Source organism: Sapajus apella, unplaced genomic scaffold, assembly GCF_009761245.1.
Source record: "Sapajus apella isolate SASKATOON/1434 unplaced genomic scaffold, GSC_monkey_1.0 scaffold26, whole genome shotgun sequence".
In the NCBI taxonomy this organism is placed as follows: Eukaryota; Metazoa; Chordata; class Mammalia; order Primates; family Cebidae; genus Sapajus; species Sapajus apella.
Genome location: NW_022436966.1, coordinates 2,066,243 through 2,082,154, shown reverse-complemented (window position 1 = coordinate 2,082,154; position 15,912 = coordinate 2,066,243). Strand labels below are relative to the sequence as shown.

General features: G+C 54.7%; 1 protein-coding gene across 28 annotated transcripts in view; it reads left to right on the top strand.

The window, feature by feature from the left end:
* DYSF (dysferlin) overlaps positions 1-15,912 on the top strand; it is a 232,015-nt gene that overhangs the window by 149,204 nt on the left and 66,899 nt on the right. For 17 of the 28 annotated variants that reach the window (XM_032291772.1, XM_032291768.1, XM_032291766.1 and 14 more), the window contains 4 exons: positions 7,858-7,959; positions 8,078-8,239; positions 9,260-9,425; positions 9,927-10,003. In XM_032291772.1, the coding sequence (XP_032147663.1) occupies positions 7,858-7,959; positions 8,078-8,239; positions 9,260-9,425; positions 9,927-10,003 (507 nt within the window). Of the gene's footprint in view, positions 1-5,236; positions 5,279-7,857; positions 7,960-8,077; positions 8,240-9,259; positions 9,426-9,926; positions 10,004-15,912 lie in introns of all 28 variants that reach the window. The other 11 variants (XR_004272972.1, XM_032291762.1, XM_032291752.1 and 8 more) reach the window with 2 other exon arrangements.

Here is a 15,912-nt window from a genome sequence, read left to right as displayed (position 1 = left end):
GTCAGCACTTAGGAAGAAAGTGAGAAACATGGCTTTGGCTCAAAGGACCGAGGATCAGTTTGGGTCCTGGCTGGTTTGGGGGATGGGGTTAGCTGGGGGCCTCCTGGGGACTGGAAGAAGTTCGGAGTTTGCATTTAGATAAAGCAAGGCTGCATCCTTTGCCATGGGAGGAGAAGCACGTTCCCTATGGCCTCCTGTGCATCTGTGGGTGGACTGTTGGGAGCTAGGCCAGAGGATGGCAGAGACCTGGGTGGAGAGACAGGAAGGAGAACCCTAGTCAGATGAGGCGTTGGGAAAAGGGCAGCCACTTCCTGCCATCAGGGAATCCCCAGACTGAGAGCGGACACCGTTTGACATTTTCACTGCAATTTGGACTTGAAGTGCAGAGTCAGGATGTGGGATCCACAGGCCCCGCGCCCCTTACCTCACTTCCTTTTGCTCCCAGACCGAGGTGGGGTCCGCCAAGTGAGCTCGCTGTAATTGCGCCTGACAGGCAGCCTCCTGCTTCTGGCTGCAGTTGCAAAGACTGCCGATTTGGAAAGGGAGGCGGAGTCCTGTCCAGGGAAGCAGCACGGAGCCCTCTCTCTTGATTGAGTGCACTTTGTGGCCAAAACCCACAGCCTGCTCTGAAGAAGACCCAGCCCAGGGATGAGTTATTAAAAAAAAGTTAAAATCCTTAATAACTGGATTCGTAATATATAACAGCGAAGACTCAGATTCCAAGAGCAGGGATCTGGCTGCAGTCTTGTCAGAAAGCAAATCAAAACTGCAGCTCATGGGCCAGAGCCCGAAGAGGGCCAAGTGTCCCGCTGCAAGGCCAGCCAGGCCGCAGGCTGAGGCGGGGTGTGGGTCAGCAGGGCCAGGGGAGAGCAAGTCCTAGGAGTGTGCGAGGAACAGGGCTGGGCTGGGCCAGCAGGTTCAAAGGGTCTGAGGAGGACCCATCTCAGTGGGATGAATGATCTGCTGGTCCAGGGACCAGCCCCAGAAGATGACCTTGTGACCTCCCTCAGCCCCAGGGACAGCCCTGGGGCCCCTGGCACAGCCCATGTCCTTCTTACTTGAAGGCAAAGCCTCATGCCAAGATGCTGAGTCCTCTTCGATTTAAGAATCCCTGGGGTGGGGTGGGGGCAGGTTAGTCTTTCTGATGCCACTGGTCCTGCAGGAAGCAGGACACCCAGTAGGGTTTTTCTGTATTCTTCGTTGTGACCAAGCGCCTGCCTTGTATCTCCCATCTGGCTGCTCCCAGCCTCCGGCCTGATCCCCGTGAAGAGTGCTCGAGTCTTCCTCGAGGGCATCCCTGGCCACGGGAGTCCATGAGAGTCTGGGGACAGTGAGGTAGCTGCCTGGCTGCAGGGGGGTGGGTTTGAGAGACTAGCTAGAGACTCTTGAGCCAGTTGAGATAGGGGCCTAGACCAGAGACAGGCCGGGAAGAACGGATGGGGCAAGTGACTCTGAAGGATGGTTTAAGGACAGCGTCTCTCGTGGGAAGTGCCTTTCAGCTAGTGCAGCCAGGTGCGGAAACTCCCAAGCCACAGTGCCTGTGAATGAGTTGAAGTGCTGTCTGTCCCTGTAGAAGGCTCCCAGAGCAAGACAGTGGGGATAGCTTCCCAGAAGAGGTGCCACTGAGCTAGCTTTTGAAGTTGGGATTGGCAGAAGAGGTGGGGAGGGAGCCCAGGCAGCGGTGTCTTAGGCTGGGGGCATGTTACCACCTGTACCTGGCTTGGTGGACAACAAGCTTCCACTTTCCCAGGCTTTATGCCCATCTGGGACGCCCCTCTCTGCAGCTCTTGGTCAGGAAGTGAGGCTGTTGCATGGTGTGTTTGAGGCTTTGATGATGTCCAGGAGATCTGGGTCCTCGCAGAGAGAGCAGATGGAGGGAAGGGTTTCCTTTCTGCTCTCCAGTCTGCCTTTTTCTTTGTCTTTCCCTCTCTTTCTGAGTCTCTTCCCACTCGCCTTTCGTGTTTCACTCTTCCTGTTTGCTCCTTGGCCCCAGCTTCCTCCTTCTCCCCGCCTCTTCTGAGCCCTCTGTCTCGTTTCTTTTCCTTTTTGTCTGGAGAACAAAGGCAGTCCATGCTGCCAAGGGGAATGAGTTCAAAGAAACTGCAATTTTAGATTTCCTGAGAACTGGAGAGTGTGTGCATGCACATGTGAGCGTGTGCGAGTATGTACACTCTCGAGGGCGCACACAGAGACGCACACACAGCAGCAGAGGTGATGGTGGGTCTCTGAATGCACAGGGACCCCAGGATACAGAAAACATGTAGAGGAAGACCCACGGGCTTGTGGTCCTGACCATTTGGTGGGGGGGCGTGCACGGGGAGGTGAGGGGGTGTGGTTTAGATTATTACCCTTGCTTCTGCTGCTTCTCTTCTGTGGGGCAGGGGATGTCCTGGTGGAAGAGATTGTATGCTTTGTGGCTGATTTTATTGCCAGCTCAGGGGTGGGGGTTACCAGATGCCACTCCATCCACCCACCCAGGCTGCAGAGTATATGGCTTTGACTCTGAGATGTACCGGGGGTACTCTCCTGCACCCCCAAATCCACTAGAAGGAAAAATTTGGTGTTTTGCAATCAGGAAAATAAAGCCAGTGGTCCCCCATCCCCCATACCTCCCCCAAGGCCTTAATTTAAAACACTGTTTTTTCCTGGGAAGTGTAATTAGAGCAACATGTTGTTCCTAAGGAGCTGGGTGGGGCAGGCAGACAACGGAGCCCTCCCAGCCTGCCTGGCTGCCCCCTGCCTGGAGCTCCCTGAGGAACCAGGATGTGACTGTGGAGTCTTCTGTACCCTGCTGGGTGAGGTGAGGGTCCACAGGCTACTGGTGACTGGGCTGACCCAGGAAGCTTGCCAGCACTTCCTTTACCCTGGGAGCGACGCCTGTCTAATGTGCTGGCCCCTAGGACTGGGCCAGGGGAGCCCCTCTCGTGGCTCAGGGCCTTGGTTCTTTGTGCTAAACTGGCCAGCGGGACAGACAGACTGAAGTGGGCCTGAGGATGGCTTCAGCTCTGGCAGGGGAGAGAGCCTCACTTGTTCTTGGGGTCCTCTTGGTCTGGGCTGGCTTGATCAACACCCTGCACAGCTGTAGAACCCACCTCTGTAGCTGCCCCTGGTCTGCCCTGCGTCACAGGGGAGCAAGGCAGGAGCTGGTCAAATGTGGCTTCGTCCCCCATCATTCATAGGACAGTGAATCAGGATGTTCAGTCTACACCCCCTGTTATACCCCTCAAGTGGGCTGGACCAGAAAAAAGTGGAAAACCAGGCTCAAGAGCTGGCAGAGGCTTCAGGACTCCTGTCTGTGAGATGATCAGAGATTTCTTAGGGCCACAGGAATGGGGTGTGTGGGGAAAGGGTCATGTAGAGAGGGTTAAGAGAGTCAGTCAGGTTACAAGATGTTTCTGAAGCATCTGGGGGAGATTTTTCTGGAGATCTTGAATTGGGCCTTAAAAATGGGTTAGATTCAGGTGGCAGTAAAGAAAGCCTGTTGAACCAGAGGGAGTAGTGAGCAGGCCTGGGGAGGACCTAGGATCAGGCTGGAGCATGCACGGGTGCTAGGAAGGAGGAGAGTGTGTGTTGGATTCATCCCTTCATCCTCCCATCCACCCACCCTTCTGTCTTCACTCTCCCTCTTCTCCTTCAATTACCCATTCATTATCATTTATTTATTGGATGGGGGAGTTCAGCTGTGGTCCCTGTGTACACAATTGCTGGTTTAACCGAGGACAGATCAAACGAACATGTGGAGGTAGCAAGGGGTGATTGATTGACGTGTCTTTCTATGAAAATAAGTGTAAGTTGCTATGGGGGCCACGAGGGTCCTTAAGGTTGGGGCACCAGGGAAGATTTAAATGGAGACCTGCAGTCTGAGTAGGAAGTACAGATGGAGTGGAGTAGAAGTGCATTTCAGACAGAGGGACCACTGAGCTCCAAGTCTCAAAGCTAAAGGAGCATGGTGCCTCCTGCAACCTGCTAGCATTCAGAAGAGCAGGTGTTGCGTGTGTCCCAGGAGGTGGTTCATCACTATTTGGGGTCGTCAAGGGGAAATTTATCTCTGCATGCCCAGAGAAGGCAGCAGGAGCTGGAAGATTAGGGGTCTTGTGGAGGCTACTATGAAGAGTTTGCACTTCATCCTGAGCAGATGGGAAGACATTGGAGGGCTTGAAGCAGCGAGTGACGTTATTCGAAAGCCCACCCTGGCTGCAGATTGCAGCAGGCATGGGCTGTTGGCAGAGGATGTCAAAGCCAAACGAAAGGGGGATGCTGGTGAATCCAGGCGAGAGAGGGTGGTGGCTTGTACTGAGCAAAGGAGATGGGTGGGCGGGTGGGCGTGAGAGATGTTTAGGAGACAGGATCCCCAGGGTTTGGTGGTCAGTCAGGCAGGGTGATGAGGGGCAGGAGGAACCAAGGGTGGCATGGGGGCTTTTGGCTTGGTTGTCTAGGTGGATGATGAGGTCAGATTTGAAGGGAGCAGGTTTTGAGGGGGAAGATAAAGAATTTAGTTTTGGACAAGTTCAGTATAATGAACTAAGCCGTAAGATATTGGGGCTTAGCAGAGATGTTTGGGAGCAGAAAATCTAGGAGAGGACCAAGGAGCAGATCAGGGCTTGGTGGAGGAAGATGGGGAGGCTGCAGAGGAGGCTCAGCAATCAGGGTGGGACAGCGGTGTGGATGCAGAGAGATGGTTTAGGAAGGAGGCGAGGTCAGCTGGCCAGATGCTGCTGAGGGGGCGCGACAGAGAAGAGCCCATGAGTGTCCTTCAGGTAGGGGACTTTGGAGACAGAAATTTCTGGGGAGGGGTGCCGAGGGCAGAAGCAGGGTGCACTGGGTGGTGGGTGGTGTGGTTAGGACGGAGGAGCGGTAGTGTGTGGAGACAACAGAATGAGAGCGAGGAGAGGAAGGAGCCTGCAGAGAGGACACAGAAGAGGGTGTGGGTGGATTTGGGAGATGGGGATGTCTTTAAATTGGGAAGGAGAAGATCCAGGAGATAGTGTGAAAAATTGGGGAGGTGGATTTGGATGCGTGGTCATAGGGGGAGCCACAGAAGCAGGCAACCCTGGGAGGTGGCAGGAAATGGCAGGGAAGAAGCATGTCCTGGGACCCCTGGGGACAGCACGGTGGACAGAGCTGGCCTTGGGATGCATGTGGTGGCCTCGTGCTGAGGAAGCTGCCTGGGACACATCTCTAACCACTGTCTCTGCTTCTCTCTTCCTCTGCCTCCGCTGGGCCTGGCACTCTGCAGCTGTGTGCTCCTGCCTTCTTTCTCCAGGGCCTTCTCCAAACGGTACCAGAGCTTAACCTTCTCCAGGTTCTTGTTCCTCTGTCCTCAGTGAGCAGGCTACTGAAGATGGGGAGCCTGGTCCCCATTCTTTAGAGAGGAATGTCATCACCATCGAGCTTGAGGGAGCCCTGAGGGAGAGAGACCGGGGAAGCGAGGGATGAAGTGGATGCTGCCCAGTGTTTGGGGGCCTAGAGAGGAAATATTCTGGGAGGAATGTGCTCATGAGTGTTCCTTAGTGATGTTAGGAGAGCAAGTGTATGAGAAAGATTGATCTTTCTGCTTCTCTGCTCAGGGGATCCTGGGGCTGTTCCCTCCCTGATGTTTTTTTTTGGCCCCTCTTTGTCTTGGGTTTTTGGCTCTGGTCCATAATGGGTTGGGCACTAGCCACAAGGGGCCATGAACAGGCCACAAGCAGGCCTTCAAGTGCAACCCTGTCTTTAAAGAGAACACCCTGCTATGCTGCTACCTGTAGCTGGTGGCCTCGGAGTGCCCAGGGAGGACATTGAACTGGGGGTCCCCATAGCAGCCAGGTCACTGCAGAAGCTGTGCAGGCCCTGCCTCCATCCTCCCAGGGCCCCTTTCATGTGGACTGAGACACACATAGCGCCCCCTGGAGTTGTGCACGGCAGCAGCCCTGTCCATCACCCCTCCCCATCAGACAGTCAGCAGTGTAGGGGCTTCCTGCATCATGCCACCAGCATTGTGGATCTGGAGGAAAATGACAAGCTTTTTTGCTTTATGCCCTGGTGACTTAGAGATAGTAATAAAGCCAGTGTTCTTCTGAAAGATGCTTCTGATGACTCAGCTCTCTTGAAGTCACCCTGGGGAGATCAACACCAACACCAATGGCAAAAACAATGGTACCAACAACAATTCTAGTAACAGTTACAGTCACAGCCATTTATAAGCACCTCCTATGTGCCAGGTGCTCTTCGGATTTGTTCTCATTTAATTATCAGAGCAGCTGATCTCAGGTCTTCATCTGAGGATACTGAGTCACCGAGGTTGAGTAATTTGCCCAAGGTCAATCGGCGAGGAGGTGGCAGAGCTGGAGCTAGAGTTGAGGTCTGATTCTAGGACTAAGCTTCCAGCTGCTGTAGGTCAGGGGAAACATGGTGTCATCAGGTGTCACTGGGCAGGGGAGTGGCTTGGGTTGGCTGTGAAATGACTCGTGGAAGTGGGGGAAGCTGATACCTCTCTCTGCTTTCACTGCTGTCAGCATCTATGGCACAGCATCTGTGTATGGAGGTAGCATCCTTGCACAGGAACCCAACGCAAGTCACTTGCAGAATGAATCCAGTGATTCCATTGTTTAATAAATGAGATTACATGAGGCAAGCTCTGTAAGGTGTCCATCACAGTTCTTTTAATATAGTTAACATTTCCTGAGTGTCAGGCCCTCCACGTATGGATGTGCAGGTTGGGCACTGCACAAGGACATTGTGTCTAATGGGGTGCAAGTTCCAGCACAGGCACTATGTATGTGTATTTGTTATAACAATTTCCCAATAGGTGGCAGTAAAGTGTCTTGTTCTGATAAACTCAGAAAATGTGATGATTTTCTGACATGGAAGTAAAGAGTCTAAAGAAACGCACATCTTTCTCTAATCGTCACAATAGTCCTGTTGAAGATTTACATGAACAGGCGCTCCTCTAAATGTTATACAGGTATTAACTTCTTCAACCCTCACCCTAACCTTTAGAGGTCAACAACTTTTGCTAACCATTTTATAGATGAAAGCGTTGAGTGATAGAGAGGTGAAATAATCTATTTAATGTCATATGCAGTAGAGCTGGGACTCACACCTGTGCTCCTAACTGCTGTTACTGGCAGCTAACTATCTAAGGAAATACCTGCCTCCCTTGCCCTGCCTTGCTTCCTCACGTAGTTCTTCGTGGTCATTGAGGATTCTTGCCAAACTCTTGTTGGCAAATCTGTAGAGAGAAAATCTCCCCAGCAGCGTGCATTGGTGCTCTGGGGATGACAGGCCCTTATAGCCCCTTCTCCCATCGGTCAATTCTTCTCCTCTTTCTAGCTCACAGTGCAAGTGTCCTATCCTCATAGGGGACAGGTGTGAGAGGTTGGAGTTCGGGGCTGGAAGGTGTCTCAGTTGTGGGGGGAATGATAACCTGGAAGGGTCTGAGCCAGGAGGCAGGAGAACCAGGCTGGGGGGCAGGCACGTGTCCTCGCTGGGACTCAGAGGGGCTGAGGTGGACCTGCCGGGATGGAGTGCACAGTGTGTACACTCGTGTACCCTGTGCGTGTTGGGGGGGAGACCCTGAGCAGATCATGGGGCATCAGAGCCTGTACCATGGAAAGAGGGGTGACTTGGGATTCAGCTGAAACAAGGTGACCTGAGCCCTGGGAGAAGGTGCTGGCAGTGTGATCCTGGAGAAGATGGTGCCTGGCTGAAACTGACTTAGCTCACTCGTTTCTGCCTCCCTGTTTGTCCACTTCTGTCTTTGCTTCTCTGTTTCTCCTGCGCTTGGCATTTCTTTCTATCCCATCTGTCCTTCTCTTGTCTCTTTGCCTTGGTTTTCCTCCTACCTTTGTCTCCATTCTACCTGCTGGTCCACTGCAGTCCGAGGACACAGATCTGCCCTACCCACCACCCCAGAGGGAGGCCAACATCTACATGGTTCCTCAGAACATCAAGCCAGCGCTCCAGCGTACCGCCATCGAGGTGAGTGAGCCTGGCCTGGGCATGGGGGCTGGGAGTAGCCTGCTCTTCCCCTTCCTGGCCCCAGCCTTTCTTGGGGCCTGCAGCCTTCTGAACCGCTCTCCTCATTGTGTGTGCCCAGATCCTGGCATGGGGCCTGCGGAACATGAAGAGCTACCAGCTAGCCAGCATCTCCTCCCCCAGCCTTGTGGTAGAGTGTGGGGGCCAGACAGTGCAGTCCTGTGTCATCAGGAACCTCCGGAAGAACCCCAACTTTGACATCTGCACCCTCTTCATGGAAGTGGTGAGCCCCACCTCCCTACTGTCCCCTTCCAGAGTCCTGGGGGCTAGAAGTTCCACACAGCCCCGAGCAGCCTGGGGCTTGTGCTCTAGTTCCCTGCGGGGTCCAAGGCAGGTCATGCCATCTCTCACCTCACTGTCCCATGAACATGGGGAGGAGTGCTCATACCCTCCTCACTGGAAGGGTTCAGGCCTGTGAGTAGCACACATGGGGCCAGCCTGCTCCTTCTACCCAGATCCTGGGTCAGCGAAAGTCCCCAGGAGCCATCCCCTGGCTCTTTCCCTTTCGGGACGGGTTTCGGTTCCCTGGAGTGCCCTTAGGGACCTTCTAGGGTTCAGCCTTCCAGGATTCCTCCAAACCTTTCTGGACCACATCCTCCCCAGCCTGGGCCCCCTCAGAGGAGCTCACCCCACAGCCCTCGGGCCCCCAGCCCTCTCCAGTGCCCTGGGATGCCTAGACCTAGTGGCTGGAGTGAGGCAAGTCTGAGGAAAAGAAAAGGGTTTGCAAGATGAAAGCGCTGTAGAAATTCCAGGCCCAGTGGCTGTCAACAGAAGCCTCCTCTTGGCCGAGCCAAAGCCGCCCCTGAAGGAGAGCATATAAATTATTTCAAGTTGTGTTCAAAGTGCTTTTGGGGGTGTGTGGGGGGAAGAATCTGGGTCTGTTAGCCAACTCTCGAGTATCCACTTGGGGGGGACTGTCTGCAAGAAATGTTGAGTCCGGGGCCAAGTCCCCTCGCCCCCTTCCCAGCCAGTGAGGGAACGCAGCCTTGTTTTCAGTTCAGGCTGAACGGGATGTGTGTGGAAGGAAAGCTGTCGGGGGAGCCAGCCTCCGAAGGCAGGGTTCAAGGGGCCAATGGGAAGGTGTGTGCCTTTGCTCCACTGCCCAGCTCCGGGCCAGCTACCATTTTGGATTTCTGGCTGTGGGGATTATGTGCGGTTTACAGTCATTTTCTGCTCTTTGGGCTTGACCTGGAGGCTTCCCAGAGAGGGATTGAGGCCAGTGGGTTCTTCCTCCTCCACCCAGATGCTGCCCAGCGAGGAGCTCTACTGCCCCCCCATCACTGTCAAGGTCATTGATAACCGCCAGTTTGGCCGCCGGCCTGTAGTGGGCCAGTGTACCATCCGCTCCCTGGAGAGCTTCCTGTGTGACCCCTACTCTGCAGAGAGCCCATCCCCACAGGGCGGCCCAGGTAGGGGAAGGGGAGACGCTGGGGAGCTCAGGGAAGGGGGTGCCTCGGGGCCAAGCCACGCTTCCTAGTTGATATGCATCCTGAAGCCCTTCTCTTGTGGAGACCTGAATGAGAAGTGGTTTCTGCTCTGCTAGACCACAGGGTGGGGACCTCACCTTCCTTAGGGTGGAGCCTCACTCTGGATGGGGGGCACCAGGAGCAGATGACTGATGCTTGTGGGAGCTGAGGGGCACGGACTCAAAGTGAGGCCAGTGGGAGGGAGAGGGAGGGCAGGGAGGTGGTGATATGGGGAGAGAAGAGAGAAATGTGAGGGGAGGGAGGCAGAGAAGGGGAAGACTGCAGGTGAAGGAGGATGGGAGAGGTGGAGATAAGAGAGGGACTTACTGGGAGGGAGGAGGAGAGGGAAACCGGCTGAGAGGTGTGGAGGGACTGCGGAGTCTCAGCTGAGCCCCGGGGCTGGTGACGGGGAGCCTTTTGCGAGAGTGCCTTCCTCCTCTGCAGACGATGTGAGCCTCCTCAGTTCTGGGGAAGACGTGCTCATCGACATTGACGACAAGGAGCCCCTCATCCCCATCCAGGTAGGAAGGGCATCCTCTGGGGAGGCCTGGGTCACCCTTCCCCTCCATTCCTTGTCTCGTCCCACCCCCTCTCCCACACTTCATTATCACAAAGGGTCTATACACATTCCCATCTGGGTTCTGGCAGCTGGACACTGTATGGCAGAGAGACCCAGATGGGAGCTTTCAGTCTGGCTGAGGAGGGTGCGGTGTGCTCGTCTGGGCAAGACTCAATCTGTTTTCTTGGAAGCATATGAGAAAAATGGCCCCTCTACGCTGGGGGCCATGGTGAGGGCTTTCTCCTAGAGGTCACCAGAAAGTCAGGGTAGAGGGGCAAATGAGAGAACGAAGAGGACAGGGAGTGGCTGGACCATCTCTGGAGTCCTCCAGCTCCATCTCTCTACCTTGGACAGGCCCCTTCTTAGGGGGAGTTCTTCTGTGGGCTTGTGCTTGGTGGCTCCTTGGAGACAGCTTAGAAAGAGAAGGCTGTGTCCAAGCCAAGAGTCCATCTTGCCCCATTCCTCCACCTGCAGGGAAAAGGAGGCAGGAGGCAGGAGGGGACATTATTTTAGAGTCTCCAGCCCTGGGGGAGGTAGGAGTCGTTCTTTTGCTGCATACTCAGCAACCGAGGGCCAGCTGGTGACGCAGATGCCAGCGCCACAGAGCATGGGAGGAGGTATGTGGCGTCTTGTGCTGAGGGGCAGCATCCCCCCACTGTGGGCCACAGAGTGGCTCTGGATTCTTTAGGGCTGAGCTCATCTGGTTCTTCCCACGGTAGATATGGAAAAAGGTTTCACCGTGAGCACCAGCCTTGAACTCACCATCTGTTCTAGGTTGTCACCCTCCTGTCTGGGCTTTGAAAGATACTGGTCACACCCTTGGCACCCTGGGGCTCCCACAACCTCCAGGCCACCCAGAGGCAAGGCCTCCAGGCCTGTGCAGATAATACCTGTGTCCTCAGCCTTGCTGCACGGATGCTAAAAGTCCTCAGAAGCCCTGAGTTCCATCTCTCTAGCCTCTATGGCTCTCCAGGGCTCTACTCTAGCAGCCCCTCTGCTGGGAAGACCCCCTGCCTCCTGTTCCTTGGTAACTCTTGGCCAGTCTTTAAGACTTAGGTGTGGTCACTTTTTCAGGGAAGTCTTTCCTGGCTCCTCCTCTTCTCCTGCGGGACTTGCCTGTCTTTCGGTCACTGGGTCACTGCGCTTCCTCTAGGGCCTGCACGTCTCTGTCAATGTTAGCATATTCCCTGGGCTAAGCTTAGGGCAGCAACTGTGGCTCCTTCCTCCTTGTATTCTGAATGCTCAGCACAAGGCCTTGCTTAGCGGAGGTGTTAACAGAAGTCTGTCTGTCTGGGTAAATGGGTAGATGGGCGCCTGGGTTGATGAATGGATGGATGGATTTTCTGGCCACTGTCTGTGTGGATCTGAGGAGGAACCTCTCTCTTGGCTGGGAAAAGACAAATGGAAATTTCAGATGTCCCTTTGTAAAATTTAGCTAAACTCAGTGCTAGTGCCTCTGGCCTGCTTGGGTGTTTATAGCTGAATTAGGCAGATAATTTGCCCCAAACCCTGGCTGCCTGCTCCTGGCTCCTGTTCCCGGCCGCTCCACGGGCCTGTCTGAGATTGTGCAGGGAAGTGCGGGCCTGCCCAGCAGGATTTCCGTTCTGTGTGTGCTGCCCTCAAAATGTCTACACACTCAGATGGGGAGGGACTATTTTAGGTCCTGCTGGCTACAAGCACAGCCAGAGGCAGACGATGAGGAGGCCCAGCCTGGCCATCCTCCCGGCGTTGACATGAGGGAACTGGGACTGGGGTCTGAGCCAGAGCCGGGCCTGCGCTGTTTGTGAGAGCACATGGCCACTCTGGCTGGAGCTGCTAGACAGAGCAGCAATGCTGTTGGGAGCTGGGATGGGGCTCCTGGAGGTGTGCCCACCTGGGGAGGGGTTGGGCCTCCCCTGGCCTAGGAGTGGGGAGAGGAGGAAATGACATTGGCTTGCTCTGATGGGGGAGGCTTGGACCTTGCCCTCATGGAGCTCCCTGTCTGGTGAAGGAGACAAAACTGTTCTCAAGAGCCACAAACCCAGCAGGGAGACCAGTTCTGGTCTCCAGGGAGCCGTGGCCCTCTGGGGAAGCCCCTTGTCTGGTATCTGACTTAGTTCCGCATTTTTCTCTGAGATCCATTCCTCTGATTTGGCCAATCCAGGAAATCTTTCACTTGCTCGCCTCTCCTCCCTGTCCCTGGCACTCTGGAGGACAGGCGCTCCAGGGCCAACCCAGGAGGCAGCTGACCCTGGGTGCAGTTCCAGTGGTTTGCTAGATAACTATGGCTGGGCTCTCTTCCTCCCCCTACTCCCCCAATGCAGATAGCATGAAAGGCCTGGCGTCCGGGGATGGGAGGGACGAGAGGTCTGGCAGAATTTGGATTTTGGCTGGCCCCTGTCTGCCCCACTGGTGTTTCTCGGCAGCCTATTCCATCCTCACAGTTGATGCAGCCCTGGCTGGTGCTGGATGCACTCAGCACCTCCTGGCTGTGGTCCTCAGACTCTTCCTAGCTCAAACCTGCTCTTGCCAGAGTCACCCTGCCACCCTGTTTCCTTCCTGTGTCTTTCCTCAGTGACATCTTCTCTCTGCTCCCAAAACCTTCTCACCAGCATCTGCCCAGGTCCTGGTATGAGCACTCATTTAGAACATGTCACTGAAGACCTTTGCCTGAAGTTCAGGCCATGAGCTGGTACTCACCACGGAGCGTTTCTCAGGTTTCTAGAAATGTTTTGGTGTGTGTCGAGAGTGGCCAGTCCTGGAGGTGACTCAGAACATATGCATAAGGCAGATCTGGGCCCAGCCTTCCAGGGTTCGGAAGTCGGTGACTCTCTAGGGGTGAGGGGGGGACCCTGCTTGGGGGATGTCTGGCCTCTTTCAACTTCACGGTGAGGAGGGTTGGGATGAGAAACGCTCACACTTACTAACTCCATCACTTGTCCTTGGTCTGTGCGGCCATGCTATGTGTAGACTTCAGGCTGGCAGACTGGGGCTGGGGGTGGTGTGTACACATGAGTGTGCATGGTGCGGGGGATAGGAGCAGGTGTGCGCACGAGCTCCCATGGGTGCACACTTGGTGGTGGCGATGCAGGAATTGTGGCCTTGACTTTGAACTTTCTGAGGGCAGGCCTGGGTGTGTCCTCACAGAGGGAGAAGAGAGGTATCCTATTCCACCTAGTTCTCTGCCTTAGAAAACGACATATTCATTTTTTTCAGATAATAAATATGATACGTGTTTATTATATAAGATTGGGGAAATATAGAAAAATAATGAAAAAATAGGCATTACCTCCAACCACACACAGTTCGAATGCACTGCTCCCAACATTTCCTTCTCATCCTTTCCTCTTCCTTCTGGGTTTCTCTTTCTGTCTCTGACCTTATTTCTGCCTTTAAAGTAAAATTAGGGTCTTTGTTCACCAGTCTTTTTTTATGAAGGTAGTTCTTGGTGTTATGATTATGATTAGGAGAAGGAAAACAGTATTCAGGAACACACAGAGAGCATGCCAAGCCCGCCCATTTCCTGTAGAGGGTCTGCAAGCTCCAAATAGAGGCTCTACTCCCAGAGATCGCACCTTCGAGGCCCTGAGATACCCCCAGAGCCAGCTGGGTATAGCAAGGGCGGCTCTTGCCTAGCGTTCTGAGTGAGCACTCTTGGGTTGAGGGGCTCCTCTGAGTCCTCAGAGAAGGAGAATTTTGGGGGGTGGGATTATGTGTGTGTTGAAAAATTAGAGACATAACTTTTAGGAAATTCTGACTCTGGTCACAAAGAGATGAGGGATGAGGGGGTGTCGGGAAGATCTCAAATGAGTGATGTCAAAGCGAGGAGATGCTTCGTTAACAAGGAGACCAAGCCCTTGGACTCTCCTGGCCCTGCAGCTTCAGCATGTGCTAAGCAAGAAGGGCAGCGTCTCTGGGGAGGGGCCTCTGAGATGGGTGGGTGAACAGAGGAGGACAGGGAGACTGTCCTGGTGGGCAGACGGGCTCGGGCAGAGGCTTGGAAATGGGACTCTGTGTGTGTGTGTTTTATGTGGCAAAGGGGTGTGTGTATGTGTATATGTGGTAGAGGTGGTATGTGTGTGTGTGGTAGAGGTAGTGTGTATGTATGTGGAGTAGAGGTGATGTGTGTGGTAGAGGGGTATGTGTGTGTGTTAGAGGAGGTGTGTGTGTGTTAGAGGAGATGTGTGCATGTGTTAGAGATGGTGTGTATGGTAGAGGAGGTGTGTGTGTGCATGTGTGGTAGAGGTGGTGTGTGTGTGTGCATGTGTGTGTGGTAGAGGTGGTGTGTGTGGTAGAGGTGTATGTGGTAGAGGTGGTGTGTGTGTGTGTGTGTGTGTGGTAGAGGTGGTGTGTGTGGTAGAGGTATGTGTGGTAGAGGTGGTGTGTGTGTGTGGGGTAGAGGTGGTGTGTGTGTGTGGGGTAGAGGTGGTGTGTGTGGTAGAGGTGGTGTGTGTGGGGTAGAGGTGGTGTGTGTGTGTGTGGTAGAGGTGGTGTGTGTGGGGTAGAGGTGGTGTGTGTGTGTGTGGTAGAGGTGGTGTGTGTGTGTGTGGGGTAGAGGTGGTGTGTGTGGTAAAGGTGGTGTGTGTGTGTGTGGTAGAGGTGGTGTGTGTGGTAGAGGTGGTGTGTGTGGGGTAGAGGTGGTGTGTGTGTGTGTGGTAGAGGTGGTGTGTGTGGTAGAGGTGTGTGTGGTAGAGGTGGTGTGTGTGTGTGGGGTAGAGGTGGTGTGTGTGTGTGGGGTAGAGGTGGTGTGTGTGGTAAAGGTGGTGTGTGTGTGTGTGGTAGAGGTGGTGTGTGTGGTAGAGGTGTGTGTGGTAGAGGTGGGGTGTGTGTGTGTGTGTGTGTGTGTGTGGTAGAGGTGGTGTGTGTGTGGTAGAGGTGGTGTGTGTGTGTGGGGTAGAGGTGGTGGGTGCATTGACTGTGTGTGCATGTTTTGTGTGTGGTGAGTGTGGGGTGGCAGCAGGAGCTAGGCCTGGCCAGCTAGTATGCAGGAGACTGTTTCCTTGCTCTGTGGTGTGGGTGCTGGGGCTGGCCGGCTCCCAGGCTCCCAGGCTCCCCAGTGCTGGGGCTGGGGCTAATTTTGAGCCTGCTGCTCTGGTTATAGCCTCTGGGATGCCGTGAAGGTGGGAACGTGCTCCCAGAACCGGAGTGGCAAATTATGCCTGAGTCCCAAAGGGGAACGTGTAATTTCTGAAGCTGGACCAGATCTTTGGAGCACTATGTTTAGCTTTATTTTGCTCTGGTGAACTGCCGGTTTCCCTCTCACCTTTCTAAAAAAGAACTGCATTAAAAATAACAGTAAGGCTTCTGTGGGGTTCAGGATGCGAATGGGAGGGGCAGAGCTGCTGCCTGGCGAGGCCCATCTCTGGCCAGCTGGGGGCTGCACGCGGAGTTCACCCAGTCTATTCCAGGGGTCACACGAGGAGTGGCCAGCACCCCAGGGCCATCTATCAGCTCTGGCTGGGCACTCAGGGCTGCTTCTGCCCTCCTGCATGTGCTTCTGGCTCTGAATAGCCCTGAGGGCCCCCTCAGTGTCTCTTCATAGAGCAGGGAGGGCTCCGGGTCTCCAAGCGCCCCTCCAGGGCCCAGCAGGGCTTCACCTTCCATGGGTTTCTCTGGGCATTGGGAGAGTGTCTTCCAGGATCTTCCTGCTGAGGAAGGCAGGCCAGCCTGGGGTTTGGCTCCTTGGAGTCCTCCCAGAGCCTCCTGCTCCAGGCTTAGAGGATGAGGGGCCAGCCCTGGCAGCCCTGTGTCCCAGCTGGCTGCTCACTCCCCCAGCCCCTGCCCTCCTGACCCCTTTGCTCTTTCTCAAATGGGCTGTGCTTCTTTCTTCCTCTCCACCTTTGCGCTTGCAATTCCCTCTGCCCAGCATGCGTCTTCTCACCTTGCCCACCT